The following is a 26,824-nucleotide window of genomic DNA, read 5'->3' on the forward strand; positions in this document are numbered from 1 at the left end:
GTATTCACCTTAGCACTGCTGACGCCCGCATTCTGTATCTCTTCTTCTATTTCCATAGAGTTCAGACCTCAGTGCCCACCCAGATGGTACCTCAAATTCAGCAAATTTAAATCCAAATCCATTCTTTCCACCTTCTCCAATCCCGGTGCCTTCCTCAGGCATCCTGCTCCTACTCATGAAGCAGCGGCCTCCTCTTACCGAGCCCCACAACTTTGGACTCAGCCCCCACTTTCCCACATCCAGTTGGTATTAGTTCTTCTGAATACGCTCCCCAATCTGCCACTGTCCTATCTGTTCCCATTGCTACAACCTTGACTTAGCCCCCTAATCCTGCTGCAAAGGCCTTCAGAATCATCTCCTGAAATGCCACCTGAATCATGCCTACCCGGCATTGAGGAGACACACGGGACCATAAAGCCCCACCGCCTGCACCTTCCACGGGGCCCCACCCCTGATGGCCTCTCCTCTCCCTTCATGCAAGCTCTCACAGAGCCAGACTGGTGTGCCTGCTGTTTTGCCTCCACACCTCTGCTCAGGCAAGTCCCTAAAAGTGAAAACCTCCTTGACAGAAGCCCTATTTCTGAATTCCAGGGTCTCCTCAGACGCCATCTCCTTTCCTCAGCCACCACAAGTCCTGTAGTGCGTCGTCTCCATTCTCTGAATAAGCAGTTTTTATCAACTCCAGTCATAGGAATTTACTTTTGAAACAAAAGCAAGAACTAGTATTGTTTACCCCATGTCCCAGGTCCTGTGCTAATTGCTGTATCTTGTTTGCTCTTTCTGATACTCTAATGATTTCTATATTATTACCCTATTTCACAGATAAACGGAGAGAAGTTAAGTAACTTGTGCAGTGTCCCATTACTCAGAAATGGTAGAACAGAATTGCTCATCAAGTCTGTGCTCCAAACTCACTATATAATCTTTACGTCTCCAGCATTTTGTTCCTATTCTAAACTGTTAACCTTCCTTCATTCTATCCCAATAGGTCATATTCAGGGGAGAGGATGCAATTCTTCCATACTTTTGCCCCAACAGTGCTTGAAAAGGCCCCATCAGCATAAACTACTGGGTCTTCATTCACACTAAAGTATAAATGACCAACAGCTCCCATAAGCAGATGACTTTGCCTTAAACTAAAACCCTGAAATTAAACCTATTCCATGCTGCTTGCAATGTAGGACTTTTTCCTCCCGCCCTTGCTTTACTCCACTGATGTCTTTGAGATTGTGTGCTAGGTTCCTATATCCAGGTTCAGCTGCTACATCACCCCACCTCTGGAAGTTTCCAAAATGACTTGCCTTGGCAGATGATTCTGCTCTTTAATTAACCGTAAAGCTACTGCTTCCCCTTATTTAATATCAGGAAGTTTTCACGTGTTTCATCCCCTTCCCCCTCTTGGCCATAGGGCCTTCCTACTATTCTTTTCCCAGTTTGTACTTTTGTTTGGTGCTTTTCCCTTTGAGTGTTATCATAATCCCATCTGGGGATTTTTGCCAAGATGTCCGAACTCTTTATCTCCATATGTGGTATCACAGTTCTTTCCTAAACCCTCCTTTTTTGGTGTAAGTGCACATACTGTGTATGAACTATTCTAAGACTCAGCATCCTTAAGAGTCCAGATGAGTGTGGTCTGCAAATCTACTATAACTTAGAGAAGGCTTTATCCTCAGCTTCTTAGCCATGTTGGTAAGTACTTGGTGAGAGCTGTAATGTCAATCATATAACCCAACATGATGCAGAGACCCTGTTTTTCATTTGAGGATGATTGAAGATTCTTTCCCTCACAGGAGACCTACTCTCCTTGTTGGGATTTACTTGACTAATATCCACAAATTAAATTACATCCCCTGATCATATACAAGACAGGTTAATGAGTAGGCAGTAGCCAAGAAACATGGCTTAAAGCGAGACAAAGCAAAGTGGAGGATTAAAGAAACTCATGATAAATAATCTGCCAGCTGGTAAATAAGAGGTGGTTCTAGCATCAGTTTGGTTAGGTGTCTTGGCAGTGAATACACTGATAAATTTTCAAGACCATGGCTATCTACTCAATTCCATATGACTCATCGCATTATGTTCTGGTGCCCATGGCCCACTGCATATAATCTGAGCTGTCCCTCCTTCCAGTGAACACAAAGAACATCTGATTCCAGAGTTTCTGGCTCAGTTCTGACTCCATTAGGGCACTGGCATCTTCAGTTAGCCCTGCTGGGGAAAGCATTAGAGAACAATGATGCACCAAGCTGTGTGGCATTAACTGCGAACCCAACAGGATTTCAGGGAAGAAATAAGTGGATACTTATAACCATACAAAAATGCCAAAGGGTGTGACATGTCAGCCTTGGAGCTTCAAATAAAGGATAGGGAGGGCATCCCAACTAGGCTAGCACTTCATCACAAGTATAATTTCTGGAAGTGGTAGTGAGCATATAATGATGGATGAGCATGATTGCTAAGAGCAGAGCTTGAGTTTGGGTAGAAGTAAGAAAGAAGAACATATCTGTAGGGTGAAAACAAAGAAGATGAGGGAAATGAAGAAAGCACTGAAGAAAAAATATATGTGGTTGATATCAACAAAATTGGACAAAAACTATTGGGGAGAATTTGACTATTTTCCAGACTCAGTGAAATATATTCAGCTTCAACACATGGCCTCTCCTAACATCTTCTGTGCAGCTCTTTCAGATTAAAAAAATTTGCTAGGTAACACCTGATACCTTTATTATTCATCGCTGGAGGAATGAACCTTGTTATGAGTCACATACATTGCATTTAGGTAGGAGGGGAGGTCACTGGACTGGTTTGCAGAGCCTGAGAGCTCCAAATTGAAGTGTTCTGTCCCCAAGATTGCTTTGTGTTTTGTTTTGTGTTTTGTTTTGTTTTTAATGGGAACATGGTAAGGACATCTCAGGTCATGTCAGGGAGTTCTCTGTGCTCTGTAAGAGACTAGGAAATTGTTCACAGACTTCTTTTACATTATTCTCATGCTTTTGGTAGGATAAGAAATTTTAACTCTCTTCTCTCTACTGCAACTTCATGTAAAATCAGCTCGAATGCATTGTTGGTCAAATTAAAAATTCCATTTCAGGATCTTCTCCTTAGGACATTGGTGTATTTGGTGAGAACTGCCCTTCTTAGCCTCTTCTGAATCAAATTAAAATATTCCAAATTTAAATCTGTCCATCCACAATTCTTCCTTTTTGTATTTTTTGTGATTTCTCAGAACTCAGTTCTTTCTAGGTTATAAGTGAATATTCCTAAAATAATCTGGTAATTTTTGGGTCATTTGTCTAGAAATTAAAAGGAGCTGAAGAGGAGGATGTACATCTAGGTGGAAGTTGTGTGGGAGACTTCTGACTCCTAGGTACTTTTAAGGTGATACTGATTCATTAAATTGAATTTTAGTTTTTTTCCAAACTCAGTACTTTCTTCTTCCTTGCTGCAACTTCATTTAGGATCTAGCTGTCTTTCTTCATTTCATTTTCCCTCTCTTCTTCTTCTCCTCCACCTCCTCCCTCCCTCCTTTTTCTTTCTCCTCAAAGAATGATTAAAGAGAAGAGACCACATAAGTTTATTTGGCAAGAGTTATAAAAAAAAAAAAATAAGGGAGCAAAGGGGCACCTGGGTAGGTTGGTCGGTTAAGCATCCAACTTCAGCTTAGGTCATGATCTCACCGCTCATGGGTTAGAGCCCCGTGTCGGGCTCTGTGCTGACAGCTCAGAGCCTGGAGCCTGCTTCAGATTCTGTATCTCCCCCTCTCTCTGCCCCTCCCATGCTCATGATCTGTCTCTCTCTGTTTCTCAATAACAAATAAATGCTAAAAAAAAAAATTTTTTTTTAAATAAGGGAACAAGAAAATGGAGCTAAGATAAAGGAGATTGGATGAGGGGCTCCTGGGTGGCTCAGTTAAGCGTCTAACTTTGGCTCAGGTTATGATCTCACAGCTCGTGAGCTCAAGCCCCACATCGGGCTCTGTGCTGACAGCTCGGAGCCTGGCACCTACCTGCTTCGGATTCTGTGTCTCCCTCCCCCCCTACTTTTTCGTGTTTGTTTATTTTTGAGAGAGATTGAATGATGATCGAGCTGTGAGAGGTAGAAAGGAAGATGGAGTAGCCTGGTTTGGGCTTCTGAGACAGATATGCGTCTCCGAGGTGAGAAAGCCCAGGGTGGACTCCTCATATCAGCCAGCAGGGGCCTTGTGGGCAGCTTAGCTGCTGCCTGGAGTTGGCCAGGATGGGGAAGGGAGGAGACAGGTGGTGGGCAGTCAGTAATTCTAGGTACAGGATGTTTTCTAGACAGACATTTGAGCAGCCTGAAGTGCTTACTGGAACAAAGGCAAGGATAAATAAATAATTGAGCCTATCCTGGTGTTTGTCCGTATACATTTAAAGATTCTGCAACTTGCTTTAAATGGAATCCAAACACTGAGCATGATTTAGACAGTAACGTTGTTCTCCTTGGCCTAGCCTCGAGAACTGATTTTGAGCTTTCTGCCTGAAAACAAGCTCAGAGTGAACTAAAACTTCCTTTACCTTTAAGAACAGAAATAAATTCTGAATCTGCTTTGGGCTTTTTGGGAAAAAGGCAGAATGGAAAGAGAAGCTATTTGGTAAAGTCATTTTGCCGAGCTTTCTCCTGAGGTAGAACAGAACCTTCAGGGATTGAATTGTGTGATAGACATGCAATTCAAGAGGATTGTTGGCAGTGAAGTTGCTCATCGGTGGTATATGTGGAATGATGGTTCTTAGATCGGGGGAGGGGAGTAAAGTGTGGTCGGATCTGCCATCGTATTAGTCCAAAGTATTTTCATTATCCCTTCACTTCCGCACAAAGCCTGTCCACTTGGTGTCCCTAGGGGTCACCATTAAGTCCCTTTCTTACTCTTTTTCACAGTATATCATCATCACTCACCTTTCTCTTAATGCTGCTGTGTTCTGCCTTCATCACAAGTTTGTCCACTCCCTCTTCACACTCTGAGGGATTTCCAGACCAGTGAGTGGCAGAGAACCAGACAGTTCAGGAAGTAGGTGGCCCAGCGGGTATCAGCGCTGAACAGAGTAAACAGGAAGAATCTGAAACCACGGATTCTTCCCCGTCAGGAAGTCAGATTGAGGCCAGCCTGCCTCCACCTACTCTAGGAGGTTGGTTGATCTCTTGAGTATTAGTCTAATTGTTCATTGATCTGACTTTGCTTTGTAAGATACTGCATATCAAAACCTAAAGGCCATTTTATAGGTCAGCACTTTCCAGGTTAAATATTGTTAATTCAAGTTTTCATTGTGTTATTGAATCTGTCATTTGTTCAAAGACCTATGAAGTAGCCAAGGGTTTTTTAAATGCTGTGCAGCAGCTGGTCCTAATGGCCTCTCTGCTCCTCCATATCAGCAACTCAAAGGATTCAGTGAGTAATACAAAATGTGTGGTGTGCGTATCTTGTGGGATTCTTGGGATAGCCTGGTAGCAGAACTGATGAGATCATCTGTGTTCTTCGAATCATCCCAAATATCGACTCAGCCTATTCACTTCATTCCTATTATGTATTTGAAGGGTTGGGAGAGAGAGAGAGGAACCCACAGCATGACTTGTCCTAACCTTGAACCTTGTTGCAATGGCTCTCATTCAAAGTATTCCTGGATTCAGATGTTTTGAAAGAATTCTTGCTCTTCCTGAAATAGAATTCCTTATTCTTCTTGGAATAAGGAGAGGATTAGAGATGGACGGATATAATGGATCTGCCCTCTATTCAGTATTATAGTTTGTACACTTTTCTAAATTTTACCCTAGTCATTGGTGCAAGGATAGATACACAGACCAAAGGAACAGGATAAAGAAGCCAGTGGACCCACACATATATGATGAATGAATTTACCATTACGATTCACTAAGAAAAGGATGGCCTTTTCAACAAATAATACCAATGCAACTGATGTCCTTGCAGGCTGAGGGGGCATGAACTTTGACCTCTACTTCATAACATACACAAAAATTAATTCAGGATGGACCAAAGACCTAATGTAAAATGGAAACCCATAAAGTTTGTAGAAGGAAACAGGAAAACAGGAGATCTTTATGACCTTTGGCGGGACAAAAATTTCATATTAACATGGCTCATAAAGTACCAATCATAAAAGAAAAATGTAATAAATCAGACTGTATGAAAACTAAGAGTATCTTAGTTTTAAAATTATGCTGTAGGAAGACTTCAGAGCATGTCTTCAAGGTCTGTGACAAAATCAGGCTGGAATTCTTCCAGGTTGCATTCCAGAATGTGCCCCCTCCCCCAACAAACAGAGGACCCTGCTACTCGTTCTGACTCTAAGGAGATGGATGCAAGTCCAAATAAGTGGTGTGCTGCAAGGCTGAGGCACCGAGACCTCACAGCAAAAAATGTCTTCCGTTCCTTGTGTGGTTTTAATACGTGAGAGGCAGCTCTGTTCCCGAGCCCTCCACGACGCCGAACACTAGAGTATTCTTCTCAGAACAGTCTCGAGCCCCCCTGAGCTTTGAGGTCATCCTGACAAGACTGTGTGTGGGAAGGAGGACAGAAGCCACATGGAAGTCCTCAGAGAGGTGAGGGAAAGTCGTCCAAATTCCAGCCAGATCCGGTTCTCTGGTCTCCAGGCCCCTGGGGGAAGCCCAAGATGGGGTCAGGCCCCGCCCAGGCGTTCGCGGGGTCCCGGGTTGGTTCAGTCAGACTAGGAAGCACCGGAGACAGAGCCTGAAACACACACAAACACAGCACCGCCATGCTCCCACATCCACACTTGCAACAGAAAAGCCAGGACCCCTGGTCACGATAGATGCTTCCTCTTCAGACCTATGGTTTAGAGGAGAGGAAGCACAAAATATATTTAGAGCTTTCAAAACTTTGATTGTTTTGCACATTCTTACAAAGGGGAAAAAATAAAAATACCCCAAGGGATTAGAAAAAAATTTGCATCTAATACTTGAGTGGGAAAAATCTTACATGCTGGAGTCATTTCCTCTCTGTTTCAAGAAATTATTAGCGTGCTGGAAATAGCCTGTTGCAAAAGGGGAGATGTCGTGTCCTTTGAGTGCTGATTATGCCAGAAAATTTTCCAGGCCTAAAGGGGAAGTTGTCCCTTTTCCCAGGACACTGATGCAAGATGACCCTATAGTTAGACATTTTGTGTGGCTGGAAGACCCAAGGAAGTGGAGAGCTGAAATTCAGCGGGGATGATTAACTCATTCATCCCAGAACCGCCGGCAGTGAGCGTTGAGGACAGGCCAGCCTGGGATTTTGAGGAGTGTGCTGTTACACTGGGGAAGGGGCCGGGGTGGCCGGGAGGGCGGGCGCCCGCTCTGCCTCCCTGTCCTGTGAACTGACCCTCATCTCTCTGAAGGTCCCTGTGCCCACACCCTGGCATTCACGCTTAGCAGAAGTGAAATGTTAAGTACAACCCACTAAGAAGCAGGTGTGCGAGTCTCTTCTACAACAGATGCTGGGGAGCTGCCCGCCCTCCCCTCACCCCTGCCCCGCGAGGAGCAGTCAGCAGTAAGCCAGCTGTGGTTGCAGAAGTGTGTGTCTCAGAGCCTGACCAGCAGGTGGGGTTCCTTGCATCAGCTCTAGGCGCCGTGTGAAGAATTGGAGTCCTGAGACTTTGCTGCAACATCTTACTTCGGCATTGCTTGGCTGATGGGAGCAGGTGTCAGCACTTCTTCCATAAAGGGCCAGATTTTGTCAGTGTTTTAGGCTACACAGCCCTGCCGTGTTAACTTAGGGCACTGAAATGGGAAGCGCTCTTAATTTTCACATTATGAAATATCTTCCTCCTCCCCCACCAATTATTTAAAAACACAGAAATCTCTTAGGTGCAAAAGCAAGTGGGAGGCTGGGTTTGGCCCATAGGCCATCATTTTAGCCAACCCAAAGACCTCTTTAGTAACAAAAAGGATGTATACCATCCTTGTTGGTCCTGTGTAATTACCAGAAGGGACAGAGCTGATAGAGAAGGCCTGGAGAGGGGTTCCAGAATTGGCGGAGGGGGGAGGGGGTATCACTCTGGGCTCTCCCTGTGTGATCGGTCTCTTACCTGTTGAGGCTTCGACGCATGCGCTGACAGGTTCCCCCTCCTTGCCAGTGCTCCCCAACTCTGCCCAGGACCTAGGCACTTAGAACCCGGGAAAGAGCTATCCTGGTCACACACAAGAGACCTGTCACTGCTGCCATTTTACCCACCGTATCCCCCAACCGAGAAGAAAGACCTTTCCACCTTCTCTCCGGATACCCAGGCCACTTCCGTTCAGAAGTGCAGTCTCCCAGGGCACACGGCACTTTACGTTTTCGTCATCAATGAACGTCATCGATTCCTACCTGGTCACTTTGACTTGTCATCTTAGATCCTAAGCTTCCTAAAATGGGGACTGTCATCTCTTCTGGGTGCTCAGCACCTTTTCAAATATCTTCTTAAATTTTTTTCTTTCATTACCTAAGTAGTTGGGTATTGCCCTCTCCACCCAAAAGAAAAAAAATTCTGGTAAACAAAAAGGAGAAACATTAAACATCTTGGAACTGAACTTCCTTATATTAATTGGAACATCCCAGATAATGCAAGATAGCTGGTAAATTTAAACCATTAAACACAATCTGAGGGAGTAGGGAATTCTGTAAATGATAAATTTTCATCCTAATGATTTTTGTTGACTTGTTTAGATGTGTACATGTCCAGAGCAGAGCCAGGGGTGGCTGGGGGAAGCCAGTCTGATCTTTGAAATTTGTTGAGATAATGCACAGAAGGCAGCCTCATAACCAAGGACTTTCTAGTGTGCTGACTGATGTTAACGACCGTTTGTTTAAAAAGACGTGTTTGGCTTTGTGTCCTCTCTTGTAGGTCCTTCCATTGTGACACCCCCCAAGGACATCTGGAATGTCACTGGGGCCCAGGTGTACTTGAGCTGTGAGGTCATCGGAATCCCAACCCCCGTCCTCATCTGGAACAAGGTCAGTGGCACAGATTTTAGGAAGACATCCCCCACCGACAGGCCCCCTCTCGCTGTGCAGTGATGGCGGCAATCTACAACCTTTGGCCTCTTCTATTCCTTGTGGCTCCTCAAAGGTGATGAAGCCTTGTGGTCTTCCAGCGCCTCGCCTGGGTCTGTTCAGCAATTCTACTGACCTCCAGAATAGTCTGTTAGCAGTGCCTAAGAAGGGAGCCTTAGGAACCAGAAAACTATAATGCACCCTAACACACCCTCTGCGCGTGTGCATGTGTGAGTGTGAGCATGCGTGTGTGTGTGTGTGCCCCTCGGAGCCAGTATAGCATAGTGGCTAAGGAAGGATGTGAGTCGCCTAACCAGGCTGTTGGAGTTCTAAGCCTGGGGGTGCTTGGCCTGAGCACTATTAACATTTTGAACCAGATAATTCTTTGTTGCGGGGGCTGCCCTGTGCATTCTAAGATGTTTAGCATCATCCCTGACTCCCTGCCTGCTATATGCCCGGAGCACCCTCCCTCAGGGTGTGGACAGTCAAAAATGTGTCTAGATTTTGCCAAATAAATGTCTCCTGGGGGAAAATCGCCTAGAATGAGAACCAATGGGGTTTTTTTTTGTTGTTTTTTTTGAGCACCAGTGCTTTAACCCTGTTTCCTGCTGCTGCGTGGTGAAGGTAGCATATCATTTGTGTAAAGGTTGCATAAAGCAATGCAAGTAAAATTACTTGGCTTGTTATCAGATACATCGCTAGCACTCAGTTGATGGAAATATTTCCCTTCAAGTGGCATTATCTTGTGTAACTGTCTTCACGTTTGAAGGACAGCATACTCTCAGCAAGTCTGTAGAAGGGAGAAGAAAGCACTCATTTGCCAGATCAAGTAACACTTCACAGTTAGACTATACATTATTTCATAATATTTCCCTTCTTGTGCATTTTGCCACAGCACAACAGCGCTGTGGAGTAAATATCATCAAGCTTGTGCCAACAAAAAGGAAATATAGTAAAGTAAAAAAAATATATAGTTAAGTAAAAAGGTGTAACCAGATCCTCCTTTTTGGGTGGTTTACTTCTCCAGCAAGCTCTAAGGTGGTCTCTCTTGATTGTTTTGTTTGCTGGTATCTGACCAGAGGACCAACCTCTAGAATTTCAGGTAGGTCTTGGCTCCCGTGGTCAGAACTCTTTATGTTGCAAGTTGTAGAAACTCCAAACTACCTTGGGCAAGAAAAAGGGAGGGTGAGGAGCGGTGACTTCAGCCCCTGGGACAGCTAGATCCACGTACCAAAGTGGTCAGGACTCTTTGCTTCAGTGTATTGGTCTTGTTTTTTTTCTTATACCTCAAAAAGCTTCCTGCACACCGCAGGCAGCACTGTTGCTGGCAGCTCCAAGCTCACGCTTTATCACAGCTTGAAGACTCAGAGGAAAGAAAGGGCTTCCCCCGCTGCCTTTAAATCCCATTGAAGAACTCAGGTCGGCACCTGCTGCCCTCTGGCTCCCCCAGGTGGCCAGAGGGGTGCATGGGGGGCCCTCCGGTTGGGAGTGAGGTCAGGGTGATTCCAAAAAAAATGCCTGGGAGTGGAGGTGGGCAGAGACACCACCAGCGATGTTACAAGGAACTTTTACAACTGAAACTTCTGTTAAAGAGAATGATGAAATTTTACCTCCGTAAATTTTCTTTTTGAAAGGGGAGCAAGCAGTGAAGAGCAGCCAATGGATGTTGCAAAACTGCTGCTCCTCATTACTTATTTGGAGGCTTTGTTCCGAGGGTAGAGAAGCAGAGGAACTTTTCCACAGAAGGTCTACAAAAGGCTCTGCTGCAGTTCTCTAGGGATTATACAGCGAGAAGCCAGGGCGACCAGTGTCGGAGCCTATGACCTTATTGACAAATCTTGGAGAATAATTTCCTCAGGCCTTGCTCTGCCCTGCCCCAGCTAACACACGTGCACACCAGGGGACTCACTGCTGGGAATCTCTTCCTCTAAGCTTTTGGGATGATATGGAGCGGAGCCCGTGGGCGTCCCTGAGGGTTTCTGCCTGGAGGTGGGGGGGAGGGGACTTGCCGGAAACAACCAAAAACCCAGCTGCCAGGCTCTGCTGAATTTCCTGTACCTTCCTAATATGATTTGCCACACGCATGACCTAAAGCAATGTTTTTTTTAGGCCGTGACCCATCAGTGAGTCTTCAGTTCAGCCCGGCAGATTCTTTTTTAATTTGTTATCTTCATGTGCTTGCTTGCTTTTTTTTTTTAATGTATGTTTATTTTTTTTTTTAGAGAGAGAGAGAGAGAGAGCACACAAGCAGGGGAGGGTCAGAGAGAGAGACACCAAATCTGAAGCAGGCTCCAGGCTCTGAGCTATCAGCACAGAGCCTGATATGGGGCTCAAACTCACGAACATGAGATCATGACCTGAGCTGAAGTCGGACACTTAATCGACTGAGCCACCCAGGCGCCCCAAATTCTTTAAAAAGAAAATACCTTAAGGCACATCGATCACATCGAGTAGGGGTATCATTTCATACAACTTTTCTTTTGTATATTCCAGATCCCAGTGCAGACTGTATTTCTTACTATGGGCCATGTCATCGACCCAAAACATTAAATAGGCCATTTAAGGTGTAAGGCAAAAAAGGTCACGTTAAAATTCAATTTAAGCATAGAAGTGCCTTTTTATTATAAATGAATATTAGAATCTCCATTGTTAAGCTGAAGCTCAAAGGCGGTAGCATGTCTTTCTTGCCCGAGAATTCTCAGAACAAGCCTGCTGCTCTCCAGACACTCAAGGCCACGGCCGTTCCTCCTGTGGCTGCCACAGCCCGGTGAGTGGTCTGTACTTTTCCGACCTCTAGTTATCATATGGTATTAACAAGTCCTATGCTTTTCCCACAAACCTCCAGCCTACAAAGATTCCAGGAACAATAGTTTGCAATAGGGAAATAAACTGAAATAGCCATATTCAGGGCTGAAATAGCCTTAAACCCCCAGGTAAGTCAGAGAGATGATGCTTATAGAGAAGATAAAACACCTTGAATTCCTTCCAAACACTGGGAGTTCCTGAGACTGAGTCTCTCTATTCATTCTTTTCCTGCCTTGACATTTCTTCAGATTTGGGCTTTCATAACCTAGGAATTTTTTTTATTAAAAATAGGAAGGGTGCCCTACATGGCTCAGCCAATTAACTATCTGACTTTGGCTCGGGTCATGCACGGTCTTGCAGTTCATTCTCTGCTGTCAGCATGGAGCTCACTTTGGATCCTCTGTCTCCCTCTCTGTGCCCCTACCCTGCCTCGCACAAGCTTGCTCACGCTCTCTCAAAAATAAACATTAAAAAAAATTTTTTTAAATAGTAAGCGATAATAGTAATAAAGAGAAAGTCTCCAAAGATGTAAAAAGAAAGAGTTCAAAATCTCCTACCTTCTTCCACTCCCTAAAATAACCAACGTGCCCTGCCCTGGTTTTATCTTCCTGTATCCTCACTTGTACCTGTATGTACGCCTACGCCAATACGTATCCCCAGTGTGCGGGGCGAGGTAGGAATGTAGTCAGCATATTACTCTGAAATTTGCTTTTCTCAATAAATAATTCATGGGCCTCCCTCCAGGTCTGTTTCTCAGCAACTCCGTGATATTTCCAGCATGGCTCTCCATAATCATTCCTGTATTGTTTCTCTTTTCCAATTTTTGGCCACCTTAAATAATGCAACCCTAAACATGAGTCTATACACCTCCTATATGCAAGGCCTTCCCCCTCTCATAGAATAGATTCCCCCAAAAGTTGTCAAAAGATTTAATGCTAGTTTTAATGGACATTGTCAGATGACTTTCTAAATAGATTGTAGCAGTTCACTCTCTCCCGGTAGAGTATGGGTGCCATTTTCCTGCATCATCACCAGCACTGAATATTGCCCTACTTTTTTTATTATTATTTTCTATTTTAGAGAGAGTACGTGCAGTGGGGGAGAGGGGCAGATGGAGAGAGAGAGAATGTCAAGCAGACTCCATGCTTAGCACGCAGCCCAACACAGGGCTTAATCCCATGACCCACCCAACTGGGCTCACCCAGGGCTCACCCAACTGAGCCACCCAGGCACGCACTTTTTAAATTTGTGTTCATGATGGGTAAAAAAAAATCCTTTTTTATTGCTTTAATTTGCTTGACTACATTGAGAATATTTTTTTTTCACATTGTAGTTTTGTGGGCTTTGCCTTTTGTTGTTTTTGAGAGAGAGAGAGAGCGCGCGCACGCAAGCGAGCTGGGGAAAGGAGCGGAGGGAGAGAGAATCCCAACAGGCTCCGTGCTCGGCGTGGAGCTGGACACTCCCTGGGATCATGACCCGAACCAAAATCGAGTCGGATGTTCAACCAGCTGAACCACCCAGGTGTCCCTTTCACATTGTAGTATTTAAAAATTTTTGTGGTTCTGCAATTTTTAAAAATATTTTTATTTTCATTCCTATATAGTTAACATATAGTGTTCTACTAGTTTCAGGTGTACAATCTAGTGATTCAGCAATTCCACACCTCACCCAGTGCTCCTCACACGTGCCCTCCTTAATCCCCGTTGCCTGTTTCAACCGTGTCCTGCCTCATCTCCCTTCTGGTAATAGTTAAGAGTCTGCTTCTTGATTTGTCTTTTATCCCCCGCTTTGGTTTCTTAAATTCCACATGTGAGTGAAATTGTATGGTGTACGTCTTTCTCTGATTTATTTCACTTAGCATTATACTCCCTAGCTTCATGTTGTTGCAAATGGCAAGATGTCATTCTTTTTATGGCTGAATATTCCTGTGTGTGTGTGTGTGTGTGTGTGTGTGTGTGTGTGTGTGTCCCATCATCTCTAACCATTTATCTATAATGGACACCTGGGCTGCTTCTATAATTTGGCTATTGCACATACTGCTGCTATAAACATAAAAGTGCGTGTATCCCTCTGAATTAGTGTTCTGTATTTTGGAGGTTAATACCCAGTAGGAAATTACTGGATCGTATGGTAGTTGTTTTTCAGAGTGGCTATGCCAGTTTGCATTCCCACCAACAGTGCACGAGTATTCCTTTTTCTCCACATCCTCACCAACGCTTATTGTGGTTTTGATTTTAACCATTCTAACAGGTGTGAGGTGGTTTCATTGTGGTTTTGATTTGCATTTATCTTCCTGATGATGAGTGATGTTGAGCACAATTTCATGTGTCTGTTGGCTACCTGGTTGTCTTTTTTAGAGAAATGTCTGGTCATGTCTTCTGCCCATTTTTAATTGGATTATTTGCTTTTTTGGTGTTGAGTTATAGATCTTTACGTATTTTGAAGAGAGTATTTTCATGTTTGTATATCCTTTACCCATTTTTCTTTATTTTTGAGAGAGGGAGCGGAAACAGGAGCGGGGCAGGTGACGCAGGGGCACAGAGGAGCCAGAGCAGGCTTCGCGCTGACAGCAGAGCCGACGTGGGGGCTCGGTGGGGGCTCGGATTCACAAACCATGAGATCATGACTTGAGCCGAAGTCCATCATTTCACCGACTGAGCCTCCCAGGTGCCCCCCTTTACCCATTTTTCTATTGGGCTGTTAATAGTCTGTGGCTTTTTGTACATAAGAGATAATGACCTTTTCTCACAGAGTACAAATACTTTTTTCCTAGACATTTTGCCTTTAATGGGTCACAGTGGCTGGGAATCTGAAAGTTTTCACCATCTGTATTTATTCACCATAACCTCTTCAGACACTTCGCCAAAAAAGCACAGCAAATATGTTCTGTATTACATAAATGTCCTTTAATGGTTTCCGGAAATTCAGTGAAGGTTCAAATGTATTAACCTTTAAGAATCAGACTAATCCATCCCACTTCCGAAATCATTGACACTTTTTATTACTAATTATCTGCAAGAAGATTCAGGAAGATGTTGCAGGTAAAATCCAAGCAGCGAGGGCTGAAAGGACTTCCTGGGTCTCCTTGAGTCTTCCCTAGCTGACCCTTTACGGTGCGCAGGGGCTGCTAGCCAGTTTTTCCTGCCTAGATTTCCAAGGTTCAAACTCTGAAGCACTTTCAGCCTACTGCACATCTGTAGAATTGTTTTAGAAGCCACTTTTTTTCAGCCTGCATCCTTTTTTTCCAAATTAGAAACACATTGATCAGTGAAATCCCCTTAGTAAGGGAACAGGAGAGTATGCCATATAAAAATTCACTGTGTACTAATTCTTGACACAGGTTTTCTATGTGATGTGTAGCTTTTTACAATATATTAAAATATAAGTCCTGTTAAATACAAATACTCACTTTCTAACCCAATATTTCACAAGAACAAGTTATGTCTACACAGTGGACCAGGTTTACTCGCACAGGACGCTCTTCACTAGCAGTGACATCTGAGGGCCAACAGGTCAGCTGTAGAGTCAGTAATTCATGCAGTAGTGTTTCTTGCTCCTGGCACACACAAAGCTCTTAAAGAATTCTGAAACTCAGTAAAGACCAGAGATCTATTACTTTGGCCATTAAATCAAATTCATACTTAACACCAGTATTAAACCATTTTAAATATTTCAAAATCTGCACTAGCCTGAACGGCCTTGCCAGCTACTTGAGAAACGGAAGATGCCTGTGAGTTCACCTGTTTTGTCTTTCTCGCACTTGTATGTGAAAAACACGAAGATGCCTGGTCTTCTCTGAGAGTCACAATATGGGGAAGTCCAAGGGGGAAAAACGCAAACAAGCAAAATCCAGACATTCCAAACCAGTAATGCTAGATATTTTTGATAGCGTAGGAACTGGCCTACGTCCCTCGTGGTTTGCGGAGCCCCAGCCCTGGTGTCACGCCGCAGAAACAGGTCTGAAGTCGAGACCAGCGTGACGGCACCTGGTCGGCCCGGGACCACGCCGGGGAGCAGCACTATTGCGGAGCGTCCATACTGGAGGCTGGTCTTTTCTGACTCAGAATTTGCTTAATTACAAAAGAAAAAAGAAAATGAAAATTACCTATGAGATTATAAATCCTTTTTTCTAATTAGAGGTAGTATTGGTAACCATCAAGCTAGCTCTAGAAGGTGGCCTGGGGTGGAATAAACAAACGTTACTTCGTGTAACCTGTGTGATTTTTTAAACCCATCATCATCACATGCTTTAACGTATTTGTACTCTAACTCAGCAATTCCACTTCTAGAAATTTATGCTACTTGTATATGCACAGGATTATAAGTAAATTTTACTTTTTCACATATTTATGTATTTTTCAGAATTTATATAAAGAACACAGTTAAGGAGGGGAAAAATTAGGACCGCATTCACTGTTGCCCTCAAACCAAGGAAGGTGCATGTCTTAACCCATCCCTGTTCTCGTCATGACACGCTCGGGGTAGGCAGCGTTTTTCAGGTCTTTAGTAAATCCTTTGGTGAACCTTAGCGCTCAGAACAAAAGGAATGGTATTGGCCATTTTCCATTTTTATGGCGGTTGCAAGACCTGGGCTCCTACATAAGGTCCCAAGAATCAAACGTAGCACTTGGTGATGCAGTTTGTCAAACAAGAAAGCAAGCAAGAAAAAGCTCAGCAAAGAAAAACAGAATTACGAGGGCACAAGTGAATGATGGTAGCCAGTGGCAGGCAAGTATGACAGTGTATATTCCCCAAGCATACAGAAAAATAAAAATCCAAAGAGGCGCCTGGGTGGCTCAGCGAGTTAAGCTTCCGTCTTATGCTCAGGTCAGATCTCACCGTTCCCGAGTTCGAGCCCTGCGTCGGGCTCTGTGCTGACAGCTCAGAGCCTGGAGCCCATTCAGATTCTATGTCTCCCTCACTCTGCCCCTCCCTCACTCACACTCTGCCGCTCTCTTCAAAAATAAACATTTAAAAATAAAATATAGAGGGAAACTTACTGGAGGAAATAACAGAAGATCTATTTAAGTATTCAGGAAAGAGTAATATGAAAATTGTTGAGTTTAATCCAATTAGAAAGTCTGATGTATGCCCTGTATAATTTTAAGAATGTTGGTAATGTTCCAAGTTGATAATTCAGTGCAGAAAACTCAACAGTTATTTCCTTCTGTTTTTGCAGGTAAAAAGGGGTAACTATGGAGTTCAGAGGACAGAACTCTTGCCTGGTGACCGGGACAACCTGGCTATTCAGACCCGGGGTGGCCCAGAAAAGCATGAAGTCACTGGCTGGGTGCTGGTGAGTACAAAGAGCTGGTGAGGATTTCATTCTTAGGATTAGACACTGCAAAGCTGGCCCAGGCGCCAGCCATCCTGCCCAGGCTGAAAGACTTGGCCCTGCTATCGCCTTGGGAACAGCCCTACCAGGAGACTGCTAGTCCTCTTCCAGGGGGAACTGAAAAAAAAGAAGAGTTGAGGTTTGTTGAATGTTTTGGAAATAACCAACAAATAAATGAGAACTAATTTTTTCTCTTAAGAATTCAAAGCAGGGGTGCCTGGCTGGCTGAATCAGTAGAGTATATGACTCTTGATCTCTGGGTCATGAGTTCAAGCCCCATGGTCGGCCTAGAGCTTACATTTTTTTTTTTTTTTTTTAATGTTGTATTTATTTTTGATACAGAGAGAGACCGAGCATGAGAGAGGGAGGGGCAGAGAGAGAGAAGGAGACACAGAACCGGAAGCAGGCTCCAGGCTCTGAGCTAGCTGTCAGCACAGAGCCCGACGCGGGGCTCGAACCCACGAACGTGAGATCTGACCTGAGCCGAAGCCGGAGGCTTAACCGACTGAGCCACCCAGGCGCCCCTTACATTTTTAAAAAAAAGGGAAAAAAATTCAAAGCAAAATCCTCCCAGGAAACTAAATGCCCCAAACATTACTCAACTGTTTAATCTGACCTGTGATACTCCTAGATACTACTTCTATGCTCTATCAAGGTTTTCCTCCAACTAGTATGTGTACCTGTTGAACAGTTCTTTACCTCTGCAGTGTGATCAGAAGTTGTCCATGGTGTGTCCTCAGAGCGTGAATCCTCCTGGCAGCACACACAGAGCAGCTGAGTCTCCCACCAGAGCCCTGGTGCTATTTCTAGCAGTATCTTTACTATTCATCTTATTTCTTAATGACCCGAAGCCGCTGAGAAGAGAGGACTGCCATAGAGGAACTAAACCTCCTTTTTCTTTCACAGGTATCTCCTCTGAGTAAGGAAGATGCTGGAGAATATGAGTGCCATGCATCCAATTCCCAAGGACAGGCTTCAGCATCAGCAAAAATTACAGTGGTTGATGCCTTACATGAAATACCAATAAAAAAAGGTAAGTAATAAATCTTACAACCATTTTTAAAAGGCTAGTGCTTTGTTTAATAAAGAACAGAACCAAGGATGAAAGCATCAGACATAGCTCTTACTGAAATCTGTATGTCCATGATCCACAAAAGGGTGCCATCGAAACTTAAGAGCCCACAGCTCTAAAAGAACATCTGGACAGTTAATGGAATGCTAATGTTAGGTGCTTCACCTGATCTTACATGTAAGACTCAAAACTCAAACTTGAATTGAGTGACTTCTATTTCCCATAACTTTCTATCCACATGGCGTTTTTCCTTGGTGTTGGGACTATGTTTAAACTTCCACTTAAAAATAAATGATTGTGGGGCACCTGGGTGGCTCAGTCGGTTAAGTGTCGGACTTCGGCTCAGGTCATGATCTCACAAATCGTGGGTTCAAGCCCCACATCAGGCTCTGTGCTAACAGCTAACTCAGAGCCTGGAGCCTGTCTTCAGATTCTGTGTATCTCTCGCTCTCTCGCTCTCTCAAAACACATTAAACGTAAATGAGGTGGGCAATTCTTTGAAATGTTATGAGAAAAGGCCAGAAGAGGAAGTAGAATGACAAGTACCCAGCTCTAGCTGCCTCCACCCACTTCACCATCAATCTCCTGGAGGCATCAGAGCGGTGCTCCTTTATATTTCTATAGCTCTAATAAACTGATGTCTGAACTGGCTTTTTCTTAACCCAAAAATAAAATTATCAGCATCCGCCATACCATCCCACTGCCGCTCACTCCTGTGGTAAGGAAGGACGAAGTATCAAGTAAACGTGTTCGGGCAGATTCTCTTTGGCCAAGATGTGTAAAACCAGGTGATGTGTCCGCTCTGCCACTAATTATTCCTCCACTTGAGATACTGATTGAAAGCCTCTCTAGTTCTCTACTTGCTCGTTTGTGAAACTTCCACTTCTGTAATAAGGTCCACCTCTTATGCACAGACCAGTACAACAAACATCACAGGGCCCAGATTCCAAAGAGCATCCATCGTATCATTTATACTCACTCATACATCCTTTATCCTCATATTTGGAAACACTGAAGTACCTGCAAATTAGTTACAGATATGGATGCGGTTGACTTTCTAATTTTCATCTTTTTCTCTTTCCAAACAGGTGAAGGTGCTGACCTATAACCCTGCAGAATGTATTAGTGCGCATCACTATCCGTAGTCCTGGATTAACTACAGCAGGACCTGCTGTAATAACCGGTGCTTGCCCAATACCCAGTTTCTTTTCATCCAGCCCACTAACGCTTTATATTCACTGGTTTACATAGAGGAAACTCCAAAGTAAAGATAACACGTCAAGACTGTCTACAAAAATTTATTATTTACAGAAGAAAAGCATGCTAATTAAAATCAATAAAATGCCTTATCTCACAATGCAGTACATTTTTTAAGTCATACTGTAAAAACAAAACAAATATTTACAAGCATCTTGAGGCTCCTTCAAAACAGCTACACACTCATCATTCGAGGTGCAATACTCATAGACATAAGTTCTTGAAACAACAGTTTGCACGCATAAGGCATTCGCACCAAAGAAATCTGGCGGGAGAGAAAAAGAAGGTAGTGAGCAAAACTCTATTTGAAGGGACCCCATTTACCCACCCCCAGAAAGTGTCAGGACTTGGTACTGTGGAGGGTAAATGAGGGAGCAGGCTGGTAACACTCCTCCTGCTACCTTGGGTTGAGAAGCTTGGTATTTCAGCCTTTCTGCCAGACATTTCTAGTCACCCTTCTCAAAAGGTTTTTTAAAAAAATTCCTTAACTTAAAATGTTTAATAAAATTCCTTGTACAAGTCCTTATTTCCAAAAGATGATACACTGGTTTTTAGAAAAATCAAATAATTCTTCATGTAAAACTAGGAATCTTATGGAAATGTTAATCAAAATTGTGAAAATGCCAATCTGTTCCATCACACTGAACCTGCCTGGATGATTAGACCAACACAGTTAGATCCTAGAAAAGTATCAATCGCCAGAAAAGCCTACACACCTGGGTTTTATTGCGACAGCCCCGGCATTCATACGTGTGGGTCCTCGTGTTAGCAATCGCCATGATTCCACACAGATTGCAAACATGAACCTGATAGGGATCTGATGCCTCAAACAACCGCTCCCTTAGAAACTGGGCTGCTCCGTGAGCAATCTGACAGTCTCGTTCCATTTCTCCGAAACGCAGGCCACCATCACTGTTAAGGAACAAACAGATAATTTTGTACTTATTTTCTATTACCAACACCACCCTGACTTTCTAAATAAAACAGCTTCTCCATGAATGAGTCTCCCAGGCAATCAAGCCTGAAATGATAAATGTTATGTTGGTAAAACTACGGTTTCCCCAATGTGGAAGTGAAACGAAATACATTGTTCACATGGCCAAAAAGTTCTTAACACTCCTCATATGCAAAAAACACAAAACCAATGATTTTCTAATATTACCAAAAAATAATTCATCGGTCAACCTTGGAGGATGAATGAACCAACTCATTATTTTGAAAACTGGTTAAATATTTCAAAAATATTTTGAAAAAGAGAAAGAATGAAGCACTTAACGTGCCTTTATGCACTATGTCACCAGGTAACCAACTGAGGAAACAAGGCTTCTCTGTACAGAACTATTCCAACTATTAAGAAATGATATATTTAGAACCTCATCAACCTGTAGTCTCTATTAGTCTCTATCCAGTTAAAAGCGTCAATCATTAATAGCTGCTAAATTCACTAATACAACCAGATAGATGCTAGAAATCTACAGTACCACACCTATGCAATATTACTGCACAAGAATACAACCCTTCATATTAAAGCTTAAAATCTAATTCACGATTTCCAAGAAAGGAATATACAGCCCAAGAATGCAATCAGCAAAATCCAGAGTGTGGGAAACACTCCAGGACAAATAATCCAATTTCTTCGACAGATAAACCACAAGGGAAAAAAGCTGGAAGACAATCTGTAGATTTAAATGAAAAAACACTTTAGGGATGCATGGATGGCTCAATTGGTTAAGTGTCTGACTTTGGCTCATGTCATGATCCACAGTTTGTAGGTTTGGGACCCACATCAGGCTCTCTGCTGACAGCTCAGAGCCTGGAGCCTGCTTTGGATGCTGTGTCTCTCTCTCTCTCTCTCTGCTCCTCCTCTGCTTGTAGTACCCCCCCATCAAAAATAAACATTAAAAATTTTTTAGATCAATCAACTGCAAAGCAAGACTTGTCTCTTGATTAAAATCAAATTTTTAAAAAAATTTTTCAGTCAGGAAAATGTGAACATTGGACACTAAACATAAAGGTAGAGGTGACCCTTGAACAATGCAGGAGTATGGGGCACTGATTTTCCCCCAGAGTCAAAAATCTGCATATAACTTTTGATTCCCCAAAAACCTTACTAATAACCTACTGCTGACTGGAAGCCTTACCAATAAACAGTCAACACATATTTTACATATGTATTTTTACAATAAACCTAGAAGAAAAAAATGTTAAGTACATTTACAATACTACATTAAAAAAAAAAAAAAATCCGTGCGTAAGTGGGCCTGCACAGTTCAAACCTGTGCTGATCAAGAGTCAATGTTACTGCAATTAGGTTAGTGTTCTAATCTTTTGAAGAAGTTGTCTGGGTGTGGTCCATGGACCAGTGAGGGTGAAAACTATTTTTATAATACATTATTTCTTTCACTTTGTTGACATCTGCACTGAGAAGGCTGCAAAAGACATGGAGTAAAACCGCTGGACACAAGTCCAGGCAGGGAAACCAAACTTCCTAGCAGCAGTCATAGTCTGCACTGTGGAGGGAGGAGGGAAAAGCCAGTTTTATCCAAGAATGTCATTAATGAAACTGTAAAAAGTTTTATTTAACCCTGACTCTTGAAAGTACACATTTTTAATATTCTGTGATCTAATGGTAAGTTTTAAAGCACTTCTTTTCAATACTGAGGATGCTTGAAGAAAAATCCTTGCACAGTTCTAAACTCATCACTTTTCTCATGGGAGTATCTTGAAAAAAGAGCAGACAGCAATTATGTTAACTCATCAATACTGAGAATACCAACTATGTGAATTCAGACTTAGATATTTGACATTTTTTGGAAAATCAACAAAAATAGTAAGTCTTTCACTTAAAGGAAAACAATTTATTGAAAATGATTAAGATTTTGAGCTTTCAAAAATTAAAATTTTAGAAAACTTCTATTCAACATTATGGCTTTGATAGTGTCCCAATAATATACTTCCAATAACACTGGTGAACCCACTATAAATGTGAACTATTTTTGGATACATACGTCAACATAAACCACTGTTTTCCAAATAGCCAATTACAGTGCTACAAAATTATACGTGTGTAAAAGAAAGATACATTCAAAGTGCAAGACAAGCCTGTGGATAATATAATGAATACAAAAGACTCTCTAGTTGGTTTCAGATTCTACATCATAACTAGCCTTTAAGAAATTACAACCTGTCATTTTGATGTAGCATCAAAACAATATGCAAGTCACCTGAAGATGTTATTAAAATATTCCTTTTCCAACCACATATCTATGTGGAGTAGGATATTCCTTGTATACTTAAATACAAAAAATAAAATATTGCAAGGAAATGAATGCAGAAGCAGACAGAAGAATCCTGTTGTCTTCTAGTAAATCAGCTCATTAAAAAGACTTCCAAAATGGTAAATCAGTATCACTCATTACCAAATTTATTTGGAAAATATATTTTCCATTAAAAACATTGTCAGGGGCACCTGGTGGCTCAGTCCGTTGAGGATCACAGTTTGTGGGATCGAGCCTTGTGTCAGGCTCAGCACTGACAGCACGGAACCTGCTTGGGATTCTCTCTCCTCCTCCCTCTACTCCTCTGCCACATGCACATGTGCAAATGCACAGGCTCTTTCTCTCAAATACTTAAAATATTTTTTTAAATTTTAATGTTAATGTTATTTTTTTATGTATCATGGGCTTATTCGTGTTATTTTTTAATACATATTCTATATCTTAGTTTTAACTTGTAACATGATTAATTAACATCAATAACTACAACTCAACATTCTTTGAGGTACTAAATCCAAGGAATTTGAGAACCACTCTTTTGTAAATATATACTGAAATACATTTACAGAAGACACTGATGTCTGGGCTTTGCTTAAAAATAATCAAGAATTGGTAGGTATTATTTTTTAAAAATAATAACAACAATGGGAGCACCTGCATGGCTCAGTTGGCTGAGCATCTGACTCTTGATTTTGGATCAGGTCATGATCTCACTGTTCAAGCCCTGCATGCAGGGCCTGCTTAAGGTTCTCTCTCTCTCTCTCTCTCTCTCTCTGTCCCTCCTCGCCTTAAAAATAAAATTTTTAAAAGATAAATAAATAACAATAGTGGTGATGCAGCTCTCTTACCGAGATCTACCCTCCATGGGCTGTCTGTTAAGGATCTGAATAGGTCCCCTGGCACGAGAATGAATCTTATCATCCACCATATGCTTCAAACGCTGATAATATGTGGGACCAATAAAAATCTGTGATGTGATTTTTCGACCAGTGAACCCATTGTACAGGACCTGAAACAAATTTTGAAGTACAAACTTAAAATACTAAATATACATGCACATACTGTATGATTTCCTTTATATGAAATTCAAAAGATAAAACTAATAAAAGTTCAAGAGACTGTTTACCTTGGGGTTGGGTGGGAAGGTAGTAACTGGAAGAAGACATGAGGGGGCATCTAGGCCTAAAAGGGTTCTGGTAATTCTGAGGTCTAGGTGCCAAGTCACACAAGGTGTGTTCACTTTGTGTAAAATAAATTCATCTAGGTGTACATTTATGACTTGTGTACATAAAGTACGTGCCATACTTCAGTAAGAGGGGTTTTTTTTTAAGAACGAAAGTACACACATACAAAACAGAACAAACATGACGACTAATGTAAGAGCAAACGTACCTCATTTCCTCTGAGATGGTAGCCATAATCAGATAATAGATTAGAAATCTTCTGCACATTAACAGCATCATTAAATGGAGTGGCATCACCAATTTCACCCTTGTTAGCTGATACCTTTATTAAAATAAAAAGTCTTTAAAAAGCTGCATCCTTTGGTCTCTCCTTTAAAGTCTTTAAGATTAAAACAATTCAATTATAAGCCTTTAAAAAGAAAGCTATACATGAGACCAGATACAAAAAGAATGAGACTCCCAACTATGGCTCCAAGAAAATGACATTTTAATGCCCTAAAACCAAGTCACCCATGTGTTAGGCTATAGCCACTCCACCTTAACAAGATACTTAAAGTAAGAAAATCTCCACTGACAGAGGCACAAGTAGCTAATAATATAGCTATAAAATTATTAAGTGGACACTGAACTGACCCCCAATGAATTAACTCTTCATCTATAGAAAAGATCCAGTCAAAAGGATAACCATGTACGTATGTAGAGGTTGGATGTAGTAAATTATACAAAAATTCTGACTTAGCCAAAACTTCACAAATTTTTGCCAGGAAGATAAATCATAACCAATCTAAAAGCAGAAAAGTAAGTATCATACTGGCTTTTCCAACAAAGAATCCCAAACTCAAATATGCGAGAAATCACGTATCATTATTTTGGAAGAAACATTAGTTTGGAACATTTATTTTTAAAGAAAATCTCTTACCTTCCCTTGAAGACATTCAATCAAGTGACCAATAGTCATCCGAGAGGGGATGGCATGGGGGTTTATGATGATGTCAGGGGTGATACCTTCACAGGTGAAAGGCATATCCTATACAGGAATTTTTAAAAGGAGACAAACTTAACTCTCTTAACTACAAAACTAAAACTGACACCCACCCCCCGAAGTTTTCTATGCCCACAATTCTGCTCAACATGGTAATTTCATATAATATACTTATTTAACACTAAAAAAATTAAGCCTTTCTCATCTTTGTACTTTTAAATTAAAGCAAATTTTAATAAAATGTTAAGAACTTTGGGTTGGGGTCAGGGAGATAAAAGACACTCACCTCCTGTCTATACTGAATACCACAAGTACCCTTTTGACCATGTCGACTAGCAAATTTGTCTCCAATCTGTGGAATTCTAACAGAGCGGACCTGAATTCATATAAGAAGATGTTAGTTCAGTCAAACTGGTTACTCTATATAAACATACAAGTATGACAAAGCTATACTCACCCTTATTTTACAAAACTTATATCCTTCCTGGTTGAGAGTTACCATAACCTGATCCACAATGCCCGTCTCACTAGTTCTAAGGAATGTGCTACAGTCTCTCTTGGTATAGCGTCTATTCGTGCCCTCCAATTCATCTTCATTTTCAGGCAAAGTGACTGTTTTGCCTATAATAACATCATCTCCTGACACACGGACTCCAGGAGCTATCAGACCATCATCATCCAGCTTGTCATAAATGGCATGCCTCATACCTATGAGGAAACAGACATGGAATTTTCTGAAACGCTACGATTATATAGAAAAGTATTTACAACGTCACAGAATCCCCCCAAAAGATTCAAAACCAAATATATAAATCATTTCCAAGTCAGAGAGAAGTTCATAGGAATCTTTATCATAATTTTTAAAAGGCACCGGACTAAGTACTGGAAAATCAGACTATTTGCTGGTGACTTTGGATAAGGGCGTTGCCATCTGCTCATCTCTTTTTTTACGTGAGAAGGAGGAAAAAAATATCTATGCCCTCTAACACCCATCCTCCCACAGCAACTTTTAATTTCATCTTATGGAAATCTTAACTCAATGGACATCAATTCACTACTACACAGAACCAACCACAGGAAATGGAATAATAGAGGATTTAAAAAATAAAACACCGTTTACTTCACACAATACCATCAGAAGTCAAAACTGTGGCAGAGATGCCCCATTTCCCTGGGGCATCCCATCCATTCCACTGCACACACAGTTTTTAAGTGTCTGTGAAAATAATAACTAGAAAATAAACGTTTGAGTTTTCTAGAAGAAACAAAAAAGTGCTAGGTATCCTCTCATTTATCTGTTAAATGTGCACAAGTATTGTGGCTACACAAATATGGTCCCACCACAATGTGGAGAGGGGAGGGAGTCCCCTAACACACAAACTGAGGGACAGCTCGCAGCACAAGCAGGAGTGGGGCTGTAGTGTATTATATGAAATTTCATGACCTCTCTGATCGCCTAAATACCCTCTTCAATGCAGCATCTACCGGGATGGAAGGACTATAACAAGCCAGCTCTTATGTGCAAAGACTTTTGGCAAACACATATTTTCATATATATGAAAGACATATTTTCTTATATATGAGCTAAGAATAACATGAAAACACACTCCCACGTATTGAGGGGGGGCTCAGGGGAGGAAGAAAAGTTATTTAGGACAGCAATGGTAAGTGAACTAACTTTAAATTCCATAATTTAGGGGTGCCTAGGTGGCTCAGTTGGTTAAGCATCCGACTTTGGCTCAGGTCATAAGCTCCTGAGTTCAAGCCCCACACTGGGCTCTGTGCTGACAGCTCAGAGCGTGGAGCCTGCTTCAGACTCTGGGTCTCCCTCTCTCTCTGCCCCTTCCCCCACTCGCACTCTGTCTCTCCCTCTCTCTCAAAAATAAACATTAATAAAACAATAAAATTTT

At 42.1% G+C, this 26,824-nt stretch overlaps 2 protein-coding genes and 1 long non-coding RNA gene across 3 annotated transcripts in view; 2 read left to right on the top strand and 1 right to left on the bottom strand.

Moving 5' to 3' along the window:
- Positions 1-19,573, top strand: part of IGFBP7 (insulin like growth factor binding protein 7) — a gene marked incomplete at its 5' end in the record, with an annotated part of 72,751 nt that extends 53,178 nt beyond the window's left edge. Inside the window, 4 exons of the mRNA XM_029952019.1 lie at positions 8,856-8,965; positions 16,989-17,105; positions 18,051-18,177; positions 19,305-19,573. Of these exons, the coding sequence (XP_029807879.1) occupies positions 8,856-8,965; positions 16,989-17,105; positions 18,051-18,177; positions 19,305-19,324 (374 nt within the window). The remainder of the gene's footprint in view (positions 1-8,855; positions 8,966-16,988; positions 17,106-18,050; positions 18,178-19,304) is intronic.
- On the top strand, positions 11,363-14,478 carry LOC115297020. The gene is made up of 2 exons (XR_003911217.1): positions 11,363-11,771; positions 14,308-14,478. It is a non-coding gene; the product is annotated as an uncharacterized LOC115297020 (long non-coding RNA).
- Positions 19,499-26,824, bottom strand: part of POLR2B (RNA polymerase II subunit B) — a 37,052-nt gene continuing 29,726 nt past the window's right edge. Inside the window, exons 19-25 of the mRNA XM_029945486.1 lie at positions 25,372-25,622; positions 25,201-25,290; positions 24,852-24,959; positions 24,141-24,254; positions 23,597-23,757; positions 20,190-20,385; positions 19,499-19,738 (exon numbers count right to left, since the gene is read on the bottom strand). Of these exons, the coding sequence (XP_029801346.1) occupies positions 19,649-19,738; positions 20,190-20,385; positions 23,597-23,757; positions 24,141-24,254; positions 24,852-24,959; positions 25,201-25,290; positions 25,372-25,622 (1,010 nt within the window). The 3' untranslated portion in view covers positions 19,499-19,648. The remainder of the gene's footprint in view (positions 19,739-20,189; positions 20,386-23,596; positions 23,758-24,140; positions 24,255-24,851; positions 24,960-25,200; positions 25,291-25,371; positions 25,623-26,824) is intronic.

This window comes from Suricata suricatta, chromosome 1, assembly GCF_006229205.1.
Source record: "Suricata suricatta isolate VVHF042 chromosome 1, meerkat_22Aug2017_6uvM2_HiC, whole genome shotgun sequence".
NCBI classification, from domain to species: domain Eukaryota; kingdom Metazoa; phylum Chordata; class Mammalia; order Carnivora; family Herpestidae; genus Suricata; species Suricata suricatta.